This window comes from Taudactylus pleione, unplaced genomic scaffold (assembly GCF_031769625.1).
Source record: "Taudactylus pleione unplaced genomic scaffold, aTauple2 ptg000198l, whole genome shotgun sequence".
Lineage (NCBI taxonomy): Eukaryota > Metazoa > Chordata > Amphibia > Anura > Myobatrachidae > Taudactylus > Taudactylus pleione.
Window position 1 is genome coordinate 9,321,005 of NW_028284600.1, and position 21,913 is coordinate 9,342,917.

The 21,913-nt window shown below is 45.9% G+C and overlaps 1 protein-coding gene across 1 annotated transcript in view; it reads left to right on the top strand.

Annotated features, from left to right (window-relative positions):
• The first annotated feature begins 229 nt into the window (after positions 1–229).
• Positions 230–21,913, top strand: part of LOC148518848 (scavenger receptor cysteine-rich domain-containing protein DMBT1) — a 28,670-nt gene continuing 6,986 nt past the window's right edge. Inside the window, exons 1-4 of the mRNA XM_088476971.1 lie at positions 230–316; positions 7,470–7,502; positions 16,406–16,720; positions 18,745–18,777. Of these exons, the coding sequence (XP_088333097.1) occupies positions 265–316; positions 7,470–7,502; positions 16,406–16,720; positions 18,745–18,777 (433 nt within the window). The 5' untranslated portion in view covers positions 230–264. The remainder of the gene's footprint in view (positions 317–7,469; positions 7,503–16,405; positions 16,721–18,744; positions 18,778–21,913) is intronic.

The following is a 21,913-nucleotide window of genomic DNA, read 5'->3' on the forward strand; positions in this document are numbered from 1 at the left end:
ATTATAGTAAACTTAATATTTTAACAGTCATTTTACAGGGTATGGGTGTTTTGACAGCAGTATGAAATATTGACCCTATAAAATGAGATACGTGTGTTCTGTGCAGGTGTGTTGTACTGTACAATACTGTACCTGGAATTTACAGAGATCTCTCTCCAGGGAGTTTTATATGAAAGGGATTCATTCTCCTCCCATCACTGGTTATTATACTGTACCAGACCCTAACATACAGCTCATTGATCTGTCTGTACAGATGAATACAGGATGTTGCCTTCACCTATGTTACTGGGTGTGTTATGGATTCTGCACAACAAAGGTAATCTGCTGTTGACATAATATAGGCAATATTTAAATCTGTTAGGTGTGTAATATTTAATTAGAGATTTACTAATATTATTTAGATTTGCTAACTTTGTAATTGTCAGAGAACAAAAATGTGTTGTTACCATATCTAGAATCTCATTATTTGTAACAAGATCAGCCTATATTTTTAGCTATAGATGTGTGAAGATATTACAACAGAAATTAACATTTATTCAAAGCCTTTTTTCAAATGAAAGTTGAGAGTAAGGGGTAAATTTACTAAGGGTCGAGTTTGTGTGAGTTTCGGTGAGTTTGGAAACTCACGTGCGTTTAGGTATTTTTTTAATCTTACAAATTTACTAAAGACAAACTCGAGTGAGTTTGAAGTGAGTTCTCTTTTTCACTGTTAAAACTCATGTGAGATTGCAAACTCGCAAAGCCAAAATAGGAAGTACTTTAGATGAAAAAGATGCAACTCGCAAATTTACTAAGATTCGAGTTTCCAATCTCATGTGAGTTTGTAGCAAACTCACTGTGAAATACAAGTTTTAAACACTAACCTCCTGAGCTGCGAGTTTGCCTGAAACATACACAAATCATTGTGATTTGTGTATGTTTTTTATTAACAAGTTTAAGTAGGGTTAATTATTTTTTTCAAAATGACGTGAGGTCCCCCCCCAAAAGACTAACCAGCCCCGGACTTGCCAGCCTGTCCTGATACCTAAAATTACGGGGAACAAAACGCGCGCAGGAAAAAATGGGCGTGGTCACTTAAAAATGGGGTGTGTCAACATGACACACCCCTTTATTTTCACGCTGAACATTCCTATCCATATGAACCTTAACCCCAGTAGTACCCCTTATACAGTACCCCCAGTATGCAGTTGTGGTCCCTCTTATGCAGGCCCATAGTAGTGCCCCTTATACAGTACCCCAGTAGTGGCCCCCCAAATGCAGTGCCCCACGTAGTGTTCCCCTTATGCAGTGCCCCCAGTAGCAGTATCCCCTTATGCAGTGCCCTTTATATGGTGCCCCCAGTAGTAGTCCCCCCCTATGCAGTGCCCTTTATATAGTGCCCCCAGCAGTAGACCCCCCCATGCAGTTTTCCCAGTAGTGGTCCCCTTATGCAGGCACCCTGTAGTGATCCCCCCTATCCAGTGCCCCCTGTAGTGGCCCTTCCTATTATTGCCCCCAGTAGTGGTCCCCCGAGTGCAGTGCCTCTAGTAGGCCCCTTTCATAATGCCCCCAGTGGTAGTTCCCCCCCAAGTAGTAGTCCCCAGTAGAGTAGGTCCTCCCAATGGTGCCCCCAGTAGTAGCCACCCCTCCCCCAGTAGAGGTCCCCCCAGTAGTAGCCACCCCTCCCCCAGTAGAGGTCCCCCCAGTAGTAGCCACCCCTCCCCCAGTAGAGGTCCCCCCAGTAGTAGCCACCCCCCTCCCCCATTGTGCAGATAGGTTACAAAAAATATATATATATATATCTATAAAAATATACTTACCTGAATCCCTGCTCCTGGTCCTGCTCGCGATGCCGCTCCTGCCCGGACGCGCGCGCTCAGCATTATGGGACAGACGTCATTACGTCAGTCCCATTACCCACTTCCGTCCGGCTCTTGCAGTGGGTGCTGCAGCAGTCAATGAGAGTCTATCTGACTCTCATTGGCTGCTGTTTAACACACGCATCGCCGCCAGCGCTGGCGGCGATGCGTGTGTTATGCACAGCCTGAGCCCGCCTCCTGGGGGAGGGAAAGGGCTCAGGCGTGCAGCACAGGACCGGCGCTGGAAGCCTAGCGCCGGTCCTGTGTAAATGTGTAGCGGTGACCGCACTCATTGCGGCCGGCGCTACACTGGCTAACTAGGGCGGGCGGGCCGGTACCGTGGCCGGCGGCGCCCCCCCACGCCGCCAGTCCAACGGCGCCCAGGGCACGAACCCCGCCCGCCCTGCCCTAGTTACGCCACTGGACACAAGTGAGGGGAACCACTCATTAAGCTGCAGTCATGTTTGTCTATCTATTTAATCTACTGATCTACCACACATCTGTCTCTTATGTAATAAATCCAATGAAAGCACTTATGGTCATTTATCCAGCCATGTAAACTGACAGTACATTTTTTTCATTAAAGCAACGTGTGTTACAATACAATACTTGAAACACAGTAATGCATCAAATATAGATATTTTTTTTTTTCATCAGGGCTCAAAAAAAGAAATGAATGAGACAATAGTACAGGGCCAGATTAACAATGGTGCTGATGGAGCTACAACAATTATATTCACTTATATTTTTATTATATATCCTGATGAAATGACTGTTGTAGTCTTGAAACGTCGATTACATGGAATAAATTACAATTGACCTTGTTGTGAAGACCACTGAGTGCTGCCTTATCCTTGCTCATGGAGGGAGTCTACAACTAACAGTACTCCTTAGAGTGCCCATCCACATTCTAGTATATATATATATATATATATTCTGTATATATATGACAGTATTAATCTACGGCACTCAACCATCCGGGGTGCCCTTGGTATGTGACCATACCATCTACATAAAGAATGTCATACTAACTCGGCACTCACTTACTTTTCAAAGTGTAATTCCTTTGAATACAGGGAATGTTAGTTCCAAAATATTGCAATAATTTGTCAAGCTGTCCAACCACTTCACGGTCATTCCCATCTGGCCAGTCCCTGGACACTGACTCTCAGATACAGGGGCGTTTATAGAGAGGAGGGGGCCCGTGTGCAGTCTCCAACACGGGCCCCCTCCTCTCTGTCCGGCGGCCGGCAACGCACTGAGCTGTGCGCGGCCAGTGCCGGAGTTATAGACTCTGGGCGCTAGAGTGCGCCCAGAGTCTATAGAGTATGCGCAGGTCACCAGGAAAATGGCCACGGCGGCCATTTTCCCTGTACTACGCATGCGCAAACAACAGGAAGATGCCGCGGTGACCATTTTCCAGTCATTTGTACAGCACCGGACCCCCGCGCCGGAATGGGACTCCGGAGAGGTAAGTAATACTATGGGTGCAGGGTGTGCGGTGCGGGGCCCCCCTGGGACCCGTGTGCCCCGCACACCATGCACCCATTATAGATACGCCCCCTGCTCAGATATATGATCTCTGCCCTGCCACGTTTGGCTCAAGCCAGCACATAAATTTTAAACCTGAGTATGGGTCCTGGCTTAAAGAGCAGTCATTGATCCCACTCTGTGATTTTACGTGGCCTTCCGCTTTGTGCTGTTGTTCCTAAATGCTTCTACTTTCTAATAATATCACGTACAGCTCATCCCAGCAGGGATCTTATTGCAAAGGTGGCATCCTATCACAGTACCACACTTCCTATCACAGTACCACACTTCCTATCACAGTACCACACTTGACAGGAGCCAATTGTTGGTACTTTATCTATATCCAAGGCTTAGTATATAGACCCCAAATTGTATCACAGTACTGCTGCTTATAAACACCTTTTAACTTGTAAGTATCAAAGCATAAAAAGTATACTGTTTTATATATGTTTTATACATTCAATAGAGCTACAGTAAAAAGGTTGACAGTGTCTAAGTAGGCAACATCTGGCAGACAGGCAATTGATTGACAGGTACAAAGGGTCGCAACACACAAACGGTCAACATGGATGAAGATCGACATGTACAAAGGGTCGAAACCAAAATGGGTCAGAGTTTGGTCGACACCAAAATGGGTCACAAATGGGTCAGAGACACTTACTGGAAGGTTAGGGTTAGGCTCTAGAAGGGACGGTTAGACACTTTGGGCCTGATTCAGACCCACTCGCAAGCGGCTGTCCGCTCGCAAGTGGGTCGATGGTGTGCACTGAGCATGCGCACGACGGAGGGAGCTCCGTCGTGCGCATGCGCCAGACGCGACGAGAGAAGGAAAGTCCTTCGCTCGTTGTGTCTGATCAAAGGGGGCGTGCTGTCGATGTTGATTGACAGCACGCCCCCTTTGGTAGGCGTGCCGGGGGCGTGCCTCCCTGACGGGGGCGTTCCCACGGGAACGCCTCCCGTCAGAATCCGGCCCACTGACATCACTAGTGATGTCAGTGGGAGTGATTTTGGCTCTGATAGAGCCAAAATCACTCCGGAGCTTGCGGTTGAAAACCTCAACCGCAGGCTCCGGCTCGCAGTTTCGATGGTCGCGATGGTCACAACCATCGCGGCCATCAAACTGCACGCTCGTATAGCCTGTGGGTGGTGACCCACAGCTATACGAGCGTCCAGGAGGACGCTCCATTTTCATGGAGGGCGGCCCTCATTCAGAGCGTGCGCTCTGCTCAGAGCGTACGGCTCTGAATGAGGGCCCTAGCCCGATGGTTAGGGTTCGGCACCAGGAGAGAGGAATACGGTTAGGCACCAAGGGGGAGGTTAGGGTTATCGCATATCTATCTATCTATCTATCTATCTATCTATCTATCTCATATCTATCTATGTATCTCATATCTATCTATCTATCTATCTATCTATCTATCTATCTATCTATCTATCTATCTATCTATCATATATCCATGTATCTCATATCTATCTATCTATCTATCTATCTATCATATATCTATGTATCTCATATCTATCTATCTATCTATCTATCTATCTATCTATCTATCTATGTATCTCATATCTATCTATCTATCTATCTATCTATCTGTCTGTCTGTCTATCTATCTATCATATATCTATGTATCTCATATCTATCTATCTATCTATGTATCTCATATCTATCTATCTATCTCATATCTATCTATGTATCTCATATCTATCTATCTATCTATCTATCTATCTATCATATATCCATGTATCTCATATCTATCTATCTATCTATCTATCTATCTATCTATCTATCTATCTATCATATATCTATGTATCTCATATCTATCTATCTATCTATCTATCTATCTATGTATCTCATATCTATCTATCTATCTATCTATCTATCTATCTATCTGTCTGTCTGTCTGTCTGTCTGTCTGTCTGTCTATCTATCTATCATATATCTATGTATCTCATATCTATCTATCTATCTATCTATCTATCTATCTATGTATCTCATATCTATCTATCTCATATCTATCTATCTATCTATCTATCTATCTCATATCTATCTATCTCATATCTATCTATCTCTCTATCTATCAATTATCTATCTATCTATCTCATATCTATCTATCTCATATCTATCTCATATCTATCTATGTATCTCATACTATCTATCTATCTATCTCATATCTATCTATCTATCTATCTATCTATCTATCTCATATCTATCTATCTATCATATATCTATGTATCTCATATCTATCTATCTATCTATCTATCTATCTATCTATGTATCTCATATCTATCTATCTATCTATGTATCTCATATCTATCTATCTATCTATCTATCTCATATCTATCTATCTATCTATCTATCTATCTATCTATCTATCTATGTATCTATGTATCTCATATCTATCTATCTGTCTGTCTGTCTATCTATCATATATCTATGTATCTCATATCTATCTATCTATCTATCTATCTATCTATCTATCTATCTATCTATCTATCATATATCTATGTATTTCATATCTATCTATCTATCTATCTATCTATCTATCTATCTATCTATCTATCTCATATGTATCTATCTATGTATCTCATATCTATCTATCTATCTATCTATCTCATATCTATCTATCTATCTATCTATCTCATATCTATCTATCTCATATCTATCTATCAATTATCTATCTATGTATCTCATACTATCTATCTATCTATCTATCTATCTATCTCATATCTATCTATCTCATATCTATCTATCTATCTATCTATCAATTATCTGTCTATCTATCTATCTATCTATCTATCTATCTATCTATCTATCTATCTATCTATCTATCTATCTATCTATCTATCTCATATCTATCTATCTCATATCTATCTATGTATCTCATACTATCTATCTATTTATCTATCTATCTATCTATCTATCTATCTATCTATCTATCTATCTATCTATCTACTGTATCTCAGTATACGTTTATCAATGTATGAGAAAAGAGAAACAGTGATATAACAAGTACATTTCTTACTCCCTTTCTCCTTTTTAGATGGTAACCTTTTAAAGAAACCATTTTTTCTATTCAATTGTGAATATATGTTTATCTATTCCCCCCACTCCCACCCTCACCGAATGGAATATCGCTGCAATAAACTGCAGTAGAAAATCGGCCTTATTGCCAGATGTAAATGAACAGACCCCTTTGTACACAAAGGGCCTGATTCAGAGCCGCTCGTTCGCACCGAGCTATGTTTGCCCAACTGCGCATGCGTACGGATCGTTATACGCATGCGCGAACCAGTCAGTGCGGTCGAAATTCATGTGCTCGCAAAATAGCGAATGCCTGATAATTTGAGTGACAGAATGAGGCGTATGTGGGTGGTAACAGGGGAAGGTGCTTGAAAACGGGGAGTGGAGATCCGAACGCAGGCGTGCTTAAAGGTCAAAACGGTTGTTTTATGGGTGTGCAAAACAGCAGTGTCATTGACCACGTCACTGGGTTTTTTTATAGCCAGAACTGCTCGCAAGATTGTGGTAGCAAAAACCAACCACAAGAATAGCGAGCAGTTCATACGCTGGTCGATGTACTCGATTAATCTAATAAATAGCGGACATAACGTAGGATGCGAGCGTCCAGGGGGCATATTTATCCAAAAAACGACCGCAAGTTTTGTTCGCTCGTTCAGACCTAGAGGCGTGAACAGACCGCAAAGAGCGAACGGTTCATTTGAATAGCCACCCCTATTTTCTGGACGAGCGAGCGCTAATTGCGTCCGGCTCTGAATCAGGCCCAAAGTTTTGAAGGGAAGAGTGAATTTATCTGATTTTGTGTTCAATGTAATAGAGACTTTGTAATACATTTTTTAGTGTATTTAAAAAACTGTTGCAATAACGTAATCAGGGCTGTAGAGAGCAATGACGGGTCCAGTTACTACTATATGCCAGCGGTGATCACTAAGGAGAGGACAGTTTTCCCTCTGCACAGCTGACTCGGGCCCCTTAGACAAGCCCTGGCTTGGATACTTAGTACCCTATCAACAAGAATGTAATGTCTGCTATTAATAATTACTGTGATGATAGACTCCATTAACTATCTTTTTCCTCCACAGCTACTGCTGGCCCCACAACAAGAAGACTTGCAGGTATCTGACAATTCCTATGTACTCATTCTTACTCGAATCTATCGGTTCTCAGGTTCCACAGTTCAATTATTGGGTTTAAGTGTTAAATACACAAAATTCCCATGACAGCTGTGTGATTTTGGCCACACGTGGAATGATCATGTTGAGCAGTCTGACCCACAATCTCAATCCAGGTACTGTCTGAATAAGAGCTTTATTATGCAGGCTGGTATCTAGTTGATGGATGGTGTATCCTAATGTGGCCACTGCCCCATCGGGTTGGGTACGGTATGCCGGTGCTCGGGAACCCAGCGGTCAGAATCCCGATGCCGGCATCCCGACAGGGTTAGGATACTGACACATGTGTCGGTCTGTATCCTAACCCTCTCCCTACCCACAACCCTAACCCTTTGTCCCTGCAGCCTAAACCTAGCCTCTCCCTAGTGCCTAAACCTAACCCTCCCTCTACGCAGACTAACCCTAATCCTCCCCTCCCTGCAGCCTAACCCTAATCCCCCCCCCTGCAGCCTAACTTTAACCCTCCCCCTAATGCCTAACCCTAACCCTCCCTCTCCACAGCCTAACCCTAGTCCTCCCCTCCTCGCAGCCTAACCTTAGCCCCAGGGCGGGACTGGGACTAAAAATAAGCCTTGGCATTTAAAGAACACACAGGCCCACCTTGGAGTCAACATCTGGCCCCAGGCATTGACTCCTCCCCTTACTATTTCTAACTCCTCCTACTTCTTAGTCTATGCTTTTATAAATATAATTAATAAAATCATTAATAATTAACAACATACAAGTATACATCATTCTCTGTATTAAAATACATACAATAGAGCTCATCCTGCAGGGGATTCATACATGTGCCATATTCAGACATTTGGGGGTAAATTTACTAACAATCGAGATAGGTTGAGATGACCATCTCGGGTGATTATTGATTTTTTCTCTGCTTGCAAATTTACTAAAGGCAAAGTCGGGTGAGTTAGAGAGAGATTTCTCTCATCTCCTCGTAAAACTCGGGTGAGGTAGCAATCTCGAATCGAATCACCATCAGGGCAAATCGGAAGTACTTTTCACCTAAAACATACATCTCTCAAATTTACCAAAAATCGGGATGACAAGCTCAGGTGAGATAGGAGCAAACTCTCTGTCAAAATCACTTTTCAAACTCTCAACCCCCTGAGCTGCAAGATGGTCAGAAACATACACAAATCATTGTGATTTGTGTATGTGTCTTTCTGTAACTGGAAAAAATAGTGATAAATTGTAAAAAAAAAATGAAGTGAGGTCCCCCCCCCCAAAACACTAACCAGCCTCAGGCTTGCCAGCCTGTCCAGCTTCTTAACATTACAGGGAAAAAAATGTGTAGGGATCTCCTGTAATGTAAGAACCAGCACAAGGCTGCAGGGACAGAGCTGGTTTTAAATATACGGTAATAAAAAATTACGTGGGTTCCTCCATATATTTAAAACCAGCCCTGGACCCTTTCTAATGGGGGGCTGATGCCACAGCCAGGGGTGCAATTTCACAACCCCCCAGACACAGCATCAGCCCTGACCATTAGTCAGCCCAGGCCAGGGATCCCTGGGGAGTTGGTGACCCCCCCAATAAAGGGGTCACCCTCTCCAGGGCACCCCTGGCCTAGGCTGATAACCCGGGGCTATCCCCGCCACCCCTGGGTGGTGGGTGGCGGGTTGATTGTGTTAGGTGAAGTGTGAAAAATAGATGCATCATCATTGTCTTTACAGTGGAACTACAGGTCCCAGCAAGCCTCCCCCGCATGCTGATACTTGGAGAACCACAAGTACCCGCATGCGGGGCATTAAGGGCCCACTGGTACCTGTACTTCGCCTGTAAAGAAATGGTTAAAAAAACACACAACACACCTGTAAAATAAAGCTTTATTACATACATTACATACACATACATACTCACCTGTTTCCAGATTCCACTTGTCAACGTAAAGTATCCTATTGGAATTACCTGTAAAAAAAGATCCAATACTCACCTTTCTGTCCCACGATGTTTTCCGCAGAAATCCAAGACGGGTCAATGTAACAGCATGTTACTGCATGCTGTTACTGTACACTGCACTACTGTCTGCTCGTGGGAACGAGCAGACTCAGTCGCGTGCCGCTGGCCAATCAGCGGTGGCTAACATTAGCGGCCGCTCATTGGCTGGGACCCACGTGGGCTTAGCCAATGAGCGGCTCCCAGCCACAGCATCAGTAAATTTACCCCTTGGTATTTGGTTGGTTAGCCCTCTCCCTAGTGCCTAACCCTAACCCTCCCCCTAAACCCAGTACTTACCTTCGGGATCCCTGCGGCTGGGATGCCAGCGTCTATATTTTGACAAGTGTCGGGATTCCGGTGTTTTTTCTATTTCATACATTGGATATCAGTACCACATTATACATTCTGTTCTTCAAATGTATTGATTTTACATCGATGTTGTGTTATCTTTATGTATTTTATATGATGCTTCAAAAAAAAGAAAAAAAAAGAAAAATATTGCAGAGATCCTACAATGGCTGGTAATATTGGTTTCCCCTTATGCAGGGTATCGGTACACGATATATCGCACGTGCATTGGTGCACAATGAATATGTCTGTGAAAGACATCGTTCACAGACATATCAGGTCGGCCCTGCAGCAAAGCCGATGCCGATATACAGTACTTGAAAGATGTATGTGTGCATCTGGCTGTGTTTATGGGTGACCCGCCGACCGCACGTACATTTGCTGCAGGGGACCGCCAACACCGACATCTCAACTGCTGCCCAGTAGTGATGTCAGCCCAGACATATCGAGCGGCCAATTGGTAAGTGTGTGTAGTTTACCAATCAGCCGCTTGGACGACGGATCGATCTACTGACCAATCCATCATTATAATGTGTAACCAGCCTTTGTTAAATATGAAATATCATATCGCCTTAGGCTACTCTTTCTGTGTGTGGGAACATTCACATATACAGTACATTTGTCAACATTGAAATTCAATACATATACATATTGTATACAAAGCAAAATACAGTCAAACCCCTTAGGATCCCCCTCACCTGATTACTCCATACCGCTCTATTTGCTTACCCTATACACATGATACAGTGGTCACACTGATCACAAAACTGATAAACACTATTTACTATACACAGGTCACTGCTATCACACAACTGAGAGACAAAGGGCCTGATTCAGACCCACTCGCGAGCGGCTGTCCGCTCGCAAGTGGGTCGATGTTCTGCACTGAGCATGCGCACGACGGAGGGCGGCCCTCATTCAGAGCGTGCGCTCTGCTCAGAGCGTACGGCTCTGAATGAGGGCCAAAGTACCAACAAATCAGCTCCTAACTGTCAATTTTCAAACCCAGCCTGTAAAGTGACAACTGATTGGTTGGTTCTTTGGGCTTGATTCAGACCCACTCTCTAGATGGGTTTGCATGCTAGATGCGTATGCAAATATTGGCAAGGCAAGCAATCGCACGCCAAGGCATTAGCATGCCCACTATGTTTTGGTGTACGATCGATCTGTGTATGTAGACACCCACCAGCCTGCCCAGGGCTATCAGCCTAGGCCAGGGGTGCCCTGTAGAGGGGGACCCCTTTATTGGGGGGGTTCCCCAACTCCCCAGGGATCCCTGGCCTGGGCTGACTAGCAGTCAGAGCTGATGCTGTGGCTGGGGACCTGGTGATAAGGCTCCCCTGGCTGTGGCATCAGTCCCCCGCTAGAAAGGGTCCAGTGCTGGTTCTGGAGCTTACAGGGGAACCCTATGCAATTTTTTCCCTTTAAGTCCAGAACCAGGACTGGTTCCCAGAGCCCAGTGCTGGTTGTACTAAGGGCCTGATTCAGACCCGGTCACAAGCGCTGAGCACTCGCAACCAGGTCGATGGTGGCCCACAGTGCATGCGCACGCTGGAGCCGGCTCCGTCGTGCGCATGCGCGAGACCCGGCTAGCGATGGGAAATCCGTCACTCCGGGTCTCGCACCAAAGGGGGCGAGCTGTCGATGTTGAGTGACAGCTCGCCCCCTTTGGTGTGTGGGCCGGCTGCCCAAATGGAGGCGTTCCCAAGGGAACGCTTGCCGTTTGGGGGCGGCCCCACTGACATCATGAGTGATGTCAGTGGAGAGCTTCCGGCTCTGTTAGAGCCGAAAGCTCTCTGGGGCTTGCGATGAACGAGACCCTACCTCAAGGGTCTCGTCGCAAGCCCGATGGTTGCGATGGTCTTGACCATCGCAACCATCATCATGGCCGCTCGCTATAGCTGTGGGTGGTCACCCACAGCTATGCGAACGGCCAAGAGGCCGCTCCAAAAAAAAAAAAAGCCCGGCCCTGATTCAGAGCGAGCGCTCTGTCAGGGCGAGCGGCTCTGAATCAGGCCCTAAGTACAGTGGAACACTACATATTTTTTCCCTGTACTTAGACAACCAGGACTGGCTATGAAATGTCCTGGGCTGGTTCTGTTTTAGGGGGGACCCCACGTCATTTTTTTTTTACATTTAACTATTTCTAAGTTATTTACAGTAAGATGTATGCATGTATCTGTGTGAAAACGAACAGTTCATGGTGAAAGTGAAAGCATGTACAGTAGCAGTTCGATTCAGATGGGGATTTGCAGTTCGGTTTGAAGTGGGATTTGCTGCTCGTACATGAACATGTCAAATCGAACAGCAAATCACTGTTCTAAACCGAACCAAATCGAATTCGATTTGGTAAAATGCTTCTCAAATTGAATATTAGTAAATTAGGGATTTGAAGAGGGATTTGAACTTTCGATTTGAGTCGGTTTGAGGTGAGCTAAATCGAACTACAAAACGAAAGTCAAATCGAACCTTAGTAAAGTAACCCATTGGTGTGAAATGCTTGCTCTTTGTACGAATTAAAATTTAAATTGAAAATGCACTGAAGGATTATCTTAGGGGCATACTGTATGTATCTTAATAAGCAAAAGATATCTGTAATTCATGATTTTAACTACAGTATATGTAACATATCCCGATTTACCCACTAGGTGGCAACAGTATTGAGTATTTTCTCTTTAGAATTCCTTCTTTCACTAGCTCCAAGCAGTATCCCACTGTATTATTAATATTACATTTTATTTATATGGCGCCACAAGAGGTCCGCAGCGCCGTACATACAGTAAAGGGTACACAGAACATTACATTACAATACAGTAACCAACTTATAAACAGAGCACAAATAACAGTTAGCAACACAATTCTCCATACACAATACAGCTGGGAAGGTGAAGGCTATCATAGAAGTGCTAGAGAAGAAGGTTGTGAGACAGTGGGGAGGATGACCCTGCTCCTAGGAGCTTACAATCTGGGAAGAGGGGAGATGGACAGATGACATGAGGCATGAGTGTGTAGAGGGGGAGCTGAGTGCAGGAAGTAGGTGAGGTAGACATGGCTGAGGCAGGAGGGACAGAGACTTGGTGATGGTTATGTGGTGGAAGGGTATGCTTTGATGAACAGGTGGGTTTTCAGTGCACGTTTGAAGCTCTGCAAGGTTGGGGAAAGCCTAATCAAGAGAGGGAGCTCATTCCAGTGAAGGGGAACTGCACGAGCAAAATCTTGGATATGTGCATGAGATGAAGTAACCAGGGTGGAGGAGAGGTAACAGTCATTGGCAGACCGAAGTGAGCGGGAGAGAGTATGTAAGGAGATGAGGTTGGAGATGTAGGGAGCAGTAGAGTTAGAGAGGGCCTTGTATGTGAAGGTGAGGAGTTTGAAGAGGATTCTGTAGGGGAATGGGAGCCAGTGCAGGTTTTGGCAGAGGAGAGCAGCAGAAGTGGAACGGCGGGAGAGGAAGATAAGTCTAGATGCCGCCTTGAGAACAGACTGGAGGGGAGCAAGATGGCAACGTGGGAGGCCAGTAAGGTGAAGGTTGTGGTAGTCAAGCCGAGAAATGATTAGTGAATGAATAATCAGTTTGGTAGCATTCTGGGAGAGGAAAGGCCTAATATGAGCGATGTTGCTTAGCTGGAGCTGACAGGATTGAGCCAGAGATTGAATGTGGGGTGTGAAGGAGAGGGTGGAGTCAAGAATGACACCCAAGCAGCGAAGTTGGGGGACAGGGGAGATGATTGTGTTGTCAACAGTGATAGCGAGATTGGTTGGAGTGGAGACTTTATTAGGGGGAAAGATGATGAGATCGGTTTTGTCCATGTTGAGCTTCAGAGAGCGCTCGGACATCCAGGAAGAGATGGTGGAGAGGCAACTGGTTACCTGAGAGAGGACAGAAGGGGAGAGTTCAGGAGAGGTATAGTTGTGTGTCATCGGCATAGAGGTGGTATTGGAGGACAAAGGAGCTGATGAGTTCTCCTAGTTTAGAAGTGTACAGGGAGAAGAGCAGTGGGCCCAGGATAGAACCCTACGGGACACCAACGGGAAGGGTGGAAGGGGGGGAGGTGGGGCCAGAGGCAGATTCAGAAAAGGACCGGTTGATGAGGTAAGAAGTGGACCAGGCATGGACCGTGTTAGAGATGCCAAAGGTCTGAAGGGTGCGAAGGAGGAGAGTATGATCCATGGTGTCAAAGACTGCAGAGCGGTCCAGGAGGATGAGCAGAGAGAAGTGGCCCCTGGATTTGGCTGCAAGCAGGTCATTGGTGACTTTGGCCAGGGCAGTTTCAGTGGAGTGACGTTGGCGAAAGCCAGATTGGAGAGGATCAAGGATGGAGTTGTCAGAGAGAGAGCTGGTGATGCGGCTGTAGACAAACCACTCAAGTAGTTTGGAGGCTAAAGGGAGAAGAGAAATGGGGCGGTAATTGGCAGGTGAAGACGGGTCAAGGTTGGTTTTTTTAAGAATAGGTGTGACAAGAGCATGTTTGAATGATGAGGGAAGATGCCGGTGGAGAGAGATAAGTTGAAAAGGTGAGCAAGGTGGGAGCACGCAGTAGAGGAGAGGGAGCGTAGAAGGTGAGAAGGGAGGGGGTCAAGGGGGCAGGTGGAAGGGGGAGAGGACAAGATGAGGGAGTGGACCTCATCACCCGTGGTGGGGCTGAAGGAGCACAAGATGGGGTGACTGGAAGGTGCGGATGGTGGGGAAGTGGGGTTGCAGCAGGGAGATTGGAGGATATACTGTGACAAATTGCCTCAATTTTGGAAGAGAAGAAGGAGGCAAAGTCAAATGCAGTGAGGGAGGATGGAAGGGGTGGAGGTGGGGGGTGGAGGAGAGTGTTGAAAGTACCAAAGAGGTGGCGGGGATTGGAGGACTGAGAGGAGATGAGCGACTGGAAGAAGGATTGCTTGGCAAGGGAGAGGGCTGAGCTGTAGGAAGAGAGGACAAACTTGAAGTGAAGGAAGTCCGTCAATGAGCGAGATTTCCTCCAGAGGCGCTTGGCTGTGCGCAAGCATTTTTAGAGAAACCGGGTCAGTTTGGAGTGCCAGGGCTGAGGTTTGGACTGACGGAGGGGGACAGAGGTGGAGGGGGAAACGGAGTCAAGTGCAGAAATGAGGGTGATGTTGTAGAAGGAGGCTGCCCGGTTAGGGCAGGCCATGGTTGATAGAGGAGAAAGGAGAGAATCAAGTGAGGAAGACAGGACAGCAGGGTCGAGAGAATCAAGATTGCATCTGGTGGTGGTGGCTTTGGGTGAGGGGAGGAGTGGAGGACTTGAGAGAGTGAAGGAGAGTAGATGGTGGTCAGAGAGGAGGAAGGGAGAGTTGGAGAAGTCATAGAGAGCACAAAGATGGGTGAAGACGAGGTCAAGGGAGTGGCCGAGGCAGTGGGTAGCAGCGGAGGTCCATTGGGAAAGTCCAAAGGAGGAGGAGAGGGCAAGAAGATTGGTGAATGCAGGATTTGCAATGTCAATAGGGATGTTAAAGTCACCAAGGATTATAGAGGGGAGGTCAGCAAAGAAGAAGTGTGGAATCCAGACTGCAATGTTGTCAAGGAATTGGGTGGGGGAGCCTGGGGGACGGTAGATGACTGTAACATGGAGATGAATGGGGTAGAAGAGACGGATAGAGTGGACCTCAAAGGTGGAGAAAGAAAGGGAGGGCTCAGGTGGGATAATGCGAAAGGTGCAGTTGGGGGATAAGAGGATGCCAACTCTGCTACCTTGGCGGTTATCAGGTCTGACAGAGTGGGTGAAGGAGAGGCCCCCATAGGAGAGCGCAGCAGGGGAGACGGTGTCAAAGGAGGAGACCCAGGTTTCAGTGATAGCGAGAAGATTTAAAGAGTGGGAAATACAGAGTTCGTGGATAGCAGGCAGTTTATTGCAAACGGATCTGCTATTCCAGAGGGCACAGGAAAATGGGAGGAAGGGAATGGGGGATATGTGGATGAGATTGTCTGGGTTGTGTGTGAGGGGGTGTGGGCTAGATCTAAGGGGAAGGTGTAAGCCGGTAGAGATGGTTGGTGTGGGGCAGGGGTGAGGAGGCATGGTGGCTGACACAGGGTTGAGGGAGAGCAAAGGATGACAAGTGAGCAAATAGGAGGCACTGTAGGCAGGGAAGCACAGCAGAGGATGCAGGTATTAGAGTGGAGGTAGACAATTAGGCAGTGTATTATGGCGGTGAGGTAGTGGAAGAGAGTAGGTGAGTAGTGTAAGAGAAATTAAAGTCGAATGAAGAATAGTAAATAATACACTGGTAAGAAGTACATTTAGACAGGGCAATCATGTGTATATAAAGCAAATGACATTGTTTGGGATGTGCATTCAGATGTTTTTCAGAAACAGAAACACTGTATGAAAATTGTTTCTTTATTGAGCAATATCTGAAGACTTAAACAAACGTCTTTATTGTTTGACTGATATTTTCATTTTCATTTGTGGTCTTAAAATCATAATATCCCTCTTCCTGCCCTACTCATTCCACAAAATATTCATTCCATGCCTGGATTGGAAATACAGCAAAAAATGTTTTATTTTCTAATTACAATACTGTTACTTCAGCTTTTTGTCCCCCCATAGAAGCGGCACCGGTGAGTCTACGCTTGGCAGAGGGTGAGCATGCCTGTGCCGGGCGTGTGGAGCTGTATCACAGAGGCACTTGGGCTATGGTTTGTGATGATGGGTGGAATAGAATCAATGCAGAAGTGGTGTGCCGGCAGGCTGGGTGTGGAAGCACTATCCAGCCCCTTGCAAGGTATGGACCAGGCACTGGGGACATCATTCTCGATGATGTGACTTGCAGTGGAGCTGAGCCAACTCTCTGGCAGTGCGCTCATCATGGATGGTATATACATGACTGTGGACCTCTGGAACATGTAGGAGTCATATGCTCAGGTAACTATACTGTACAATTTCCTACTATATAGATTGCTTGTTGTTCCTGGGCTTTGTAAAGGAAACCCAAAAATAAATCTGTAGTGTAACAACCATTTTCCAACTAGCAGGACCGTATGGGGGGGGTCTAGTGTCCAGGACCACCTTTATATACTAATCGCTCTGCAACAGATCAGTGGTCAGTTCTGCTGCAAGGGGAGAGGGTGAAATGTCACATGCCCAACACCTTACTACCTTCTTCTGTTCTCCTACCCAGAACTTTACTTAATACTTTAGCGAATTTCCAGCTTCCTCCTGGGACAGGAGAACTGACTGTTGTTCAGATTTTGGAGTAGAGTATCCATAAATAGTTGGGTTCCAAATTCTGATCACCATTATTAACTAGTTCTTTGCAGGTATCAGTACTGTACATTTGTTTTGGGTACAGTATGTTGGATTTGCAGACCCGTAATGAATTGTACTGTTTCAGGGCATGGTGATACAAAGCATAGCCACCAGAAAATCTAAGAGATGACCTGAGGTACAATGTAATATGTCAGAGAAGAGCTGGAATGTTGAGTGCTATTAAATGTCACTAAGATGACCAGAGCCAGGCCAGCCCTTGGAGAATACCTAGGGCTCATTGTACTGGATGGATGCCCAGCAGGCATGGCAGCCCACCCCCACACTGACCACCACACATTGACAGGAGTAGTAGCCACCAGCTGACAGTGCCTCCATGTGTTTCTCTACCACGCTAGTGTCAGTAATGGGATTGTCACATTGCACTTTGCATCATTACTGTTTATTATGTGGTCTCATAACAGCTGCTATATGAAGGTGAGTTTGGCTGTAGAACAAGGATACATTAAATCAGTATTAAGGGGAAATGTATCAAACATTAGAGAGAGATAAAGTGGAGAAGATGACCAGAGCAACCAATCAGTTGTCATTGTACAGGGGAAGCAGTCAGGAATCCGATGGACGGAATCCCGACCGTCGGCTTCCTGACTGTCTCATCCCGGCAAGGGGTAAAATGACAGGCGTCGATGTCCCGATGCCTGTCATTTTACCTAAGCCGGGAGCCCGACACCCGGCTTACCGATCGAAGGTAAGCAGGGTGCCGGGCGCGGACAGCTGCGCAGTGAGGGGGTTAGGTTTAGGCACTCCCCTGGGAGGTTAGGTTTAGGCTAGGGGCAGGGGGGGTTAGGCACCCCTGGGGGGGAGGTTAGGGTTAGGCAACCCCCCGGGGGACTTAGGTTTAGGTGGCAGGGAAGGGGAGGTTAGGTTTAGGTACTTAGGGGGGGGGATTAGTAGGTAATCTGTGTAAAAAAAAAAAAAAATCCTCAGGACACCCCAAAAAATGTACTTTAATTTTGGGGACAATTTTTTTTTTTTTTTAAGGGAACAAAGTTTTAAACTTGCAAAATTGATTCAGGCTGGGTTCTCATGTATGCGGCAGGTGTTTTCTAGAATGCGGCTGTAGCGGCAGGTGCATTTTTGAAGAATTAAAAAAAATAGCTTTAGGGACTTAAAAATATACTTGCACCCATTTTCATGTACACCCATTTTTATGTACCCCAAATTTGATGGGCATACTTATTTTTTCCCCAAAAATACCTAAGTGCTATTCTTCATCACTTTAGCCAAGCCACATTTACGCACCTGCCGCAGCTATTTAAAATACCCCGACTACCTTCAGCAGGCCAAATCGAAGGTCTTGTCAGACCATCTTTAGGGGGGCCAATATGATTTCCTGAAAATTCCCAGAACTTTTAGATACTTACCTTTCCGCCGGATCCCGTTTTCGCCGGATCCTAATTGAATACTGGGATAAAGCGGGCATGCGCCCGATACTTTATCCCTGAAAAAACGGCGATGATGGCGAAAAGTCTGACCTCGGACTTTTCGCCTCAAATTGAATACGGGCCATAATGTACCACACCCATTGACAGATGTTACACAAATAAAGCTGCTTCAGGAAAACAGTACTATGTGAATAAAAGATAAGTTGATTTACATTATTTTATTATATTTATTTGCAGAAGATTCCAGACCTTCTAGACCTGAACCCACAGGTATGTAAAACAGTAGTGTTAGTTTTCATTTATTAATTAATTATCAGGGCCATAACTAGGGTGATGTGACATGTGCCATGGTACAGGGCACCGCAAGGCAGGGGGCGCTGTTTGGGTCTGTCAATTTTTTGTTTATGATCATTGTCACTTGTAGCTTTCTCTTCTTTTATTCCCCGCATCTCCTGGCTGCCCCTATCGCCTCCCTGGATGACTACCCCTCCATCTGGCAACCCACAAGCACCTTCAGTCACATTCTCTTTATTTACCATGTACATTTCAAATTACCGAAATACCCAGGACTCAAACCTATCACCTCTCTCATGGCAGTCACATACCTTACACATAGAGCTATCTGCCCCACAATTTCTAATGGCAGCCCTAAGCTCAACCACCAATTCCAGAACTAGGTGTTACCTGCACACTGTGAGTACCCTTGCTGCCGGTGAGTTCAGCTGCTGGCAAAGGGTACCAGGCAGTTCTTTATCTTATCTGGTCACAACATTTTGACCAGTCAGATAAACAGTTAGGGTAGCTTCAGGAAGAGAATCTTCCTGCAGCTGCTGCTCTCAGACCCCCAACCCCAGTGTCTACTGTGTTGCCGATCACTGCTTATCAGTCAGCAAAGCAGAACCCCCCAAACAGCGGCAGCAGAGATTAGCAGCTGCTGGGAAAAAAAATAAATGAACATTCCCCCTCACCCCCTTAGTGTACCTGGTGCCTGAAACCGGTGTCAAAATTAAAGTCGCAATGTTTCCGATGTTCCGATGTTCCAATGTTTGAAAAAAACTTTTTATCTTTTTTTACAAGTATTTAAAAAAAAAAAAAACTTTTTTTTTTTTAAATTAAATCATTTTGGATAAGTTGAAACAGAGCGTTTTTTAGAAAAAAAAGTTAAATGGTTAAGAAGGACAGAGTTGCAACTTAGCTTGGCCGATTGTTGCATTAGCATAGGAAAGTACTGTAAGTACAATGCCGTGACCATAGAGAAAAGTGCCTGCAGAAGTGTGTGACTCAGAATCCGGCCTCAGTGTCTAGTGAGAAGACGTTATATGGTGAAAAGTAAAATTCACTGCAAGGATAAACATTAGGAAAGTGTGATGAAAATACATGGAAAAGAGCTGAGGAGTAAATGATGTCACTTTAGACCAAGCTTGTTGCCTATTATTAGATCTTCTTGTGCTAAAAATGTAAAATATTAGTTACTGTCATTTCCCAACATCTCTGCTTTCTCAGCGACATGATGGTACAGTAGGTCTTATAGCTTAAACAAGCTGTGGGCCTGATTAGGAGTTGTGTACGCTATTGCACAGGAGCTGCATCTTTGGATGCAGCTATCGTGCAATAATATGGTAATGCTGCAGGAGGCATATTTTATACATAGACCCCTCCTGTCGGCCTCACTGATGCAGGACGCAGCATCGGATCTCTCTGCGTGAACATTGGGCATCTGGTTACCTTCAGCTTACTCAGGATGGCCGGTGGTTTCATGCAGCTGAAGTCAGTGAAGCTACTTACAAGGATGCAGAAAATGGCTTCAGCGTGCCCAGAAATGTGGGCCGACAACCCCCCATTTTCAGGGCCACTCTCTGATGCTGCTCCTGCTCTGCCACCTCCAAACAGACGCAGCCTGCCAATCAGGCTATGGCGACTGGGTGAGCTCGCAGAGGACAAATGCACATGTGAAGTACAGATCCTGCACATGCGGGGATCTTCTAACACCGGAGATATACGCAAGCCATCAGGTGTGTATATATATATATATATATATATATAAAAAGTCCATTCAATTTGGCACTCCTGCTTTGTGATGTAAGGTACCTGGGTGCCCCAGTCAGTATAATATACAAGCTTCTAGGTAGTGCAGTTAAGTACAGACCATATTCGGCACTCCAGGGTTTTTTATTAAATGCTTTATCGCAGAAAGAGTTTCATCAACGTTTCTGGACTTCGCAAATCCCTTTCCTCAGGATGATTACATGTCAGCAAGTGTGTAAAAAGTAAGCTTACCTTATATCCCTTCATGTCCTTCTCCCTGAGCGTGCCCAGTGATGACGTACTCTACAGGCGCCCGGTCGTTGCCATGGCAACGGCAGATGCTGCCTCCTGCTCCGGAGCTGCACTAAAAACAATGCAAACACACAATGTTTGCATGAAAAACACATAGAATAGAATAGGACTTTGGTCTTAAGTTTATATATGTAAGGGTGTAGCCATGGCATCTAGAGCATGTGTGTGCTACAGCACCCCCCCCCCCCCCCCCAAAGTGAGCCAGGTAGCGGCAAATTCAAATTAATGGAAACTAAAAATAAACATTATGGGCAGTATTAAACTGGGGCATGGAAGGCTAGATATATTCCAGCCCACTAAAGTGATTCCACCAATAAAATATAAGCCACATAGTAGCGCCCACAATGACCTCACCAGACTCATCACTCAGGCTCCTCCCAGCAGCAGAACTCGGCTCAGGCCTCCCCTCAGCGGCAGGAACACAACTGCCATGTTCTCTCTTTTGTGCGAACTGGGCCGGCTGATGTCAGGGCCAGGGTGGTAGGTGGCAGGGCCGTAGGGAGCGTGGTGCGGCCGGTGCCTCCGCACAGGGCAGAATCCTCCAACGTCACCGGCCACAAACTGCCCGGCTCCGTAGGTCTGCAGGAAAAGACCTCCTGCAGTGCAGCGCGGCGCTCCAGAAACACAGATGAAGATCCCCGCCCTCCACCCACCCCCTAGTGGAAAAGGTATGCGCTCAGAGGGAGGAGGGGAGTGAGAGGGGCGGTAGTGCAGCACAGGGCGCACTGCCGTCCTGATACGGCGCTGGTAGGTGGGACCCACCTCAGAGGAGGAAAAGAGTAAAAGCCGTGGGTTATGATGGAAGAGGACCACCTCTTCCTCCCTCTTTGTTATTCCCGTGGCTCAACCCTTCTGCTCAGTCCCAGAGCCGGATTAAGACCTCAAAGGGCCCTACGCAAAATACCACCTCAGGGCTCCATATTAATGTATATATAAATACATACATACAGTATATACAATTCTCACGCAGCTCTCCCCCCTCACTCAGATCTCCCCTTACACATATCCCCCCTACATGCACAGCTCTTCCCCCTCACTCAGATCTCCTCCCTTCAAACACACACAACAC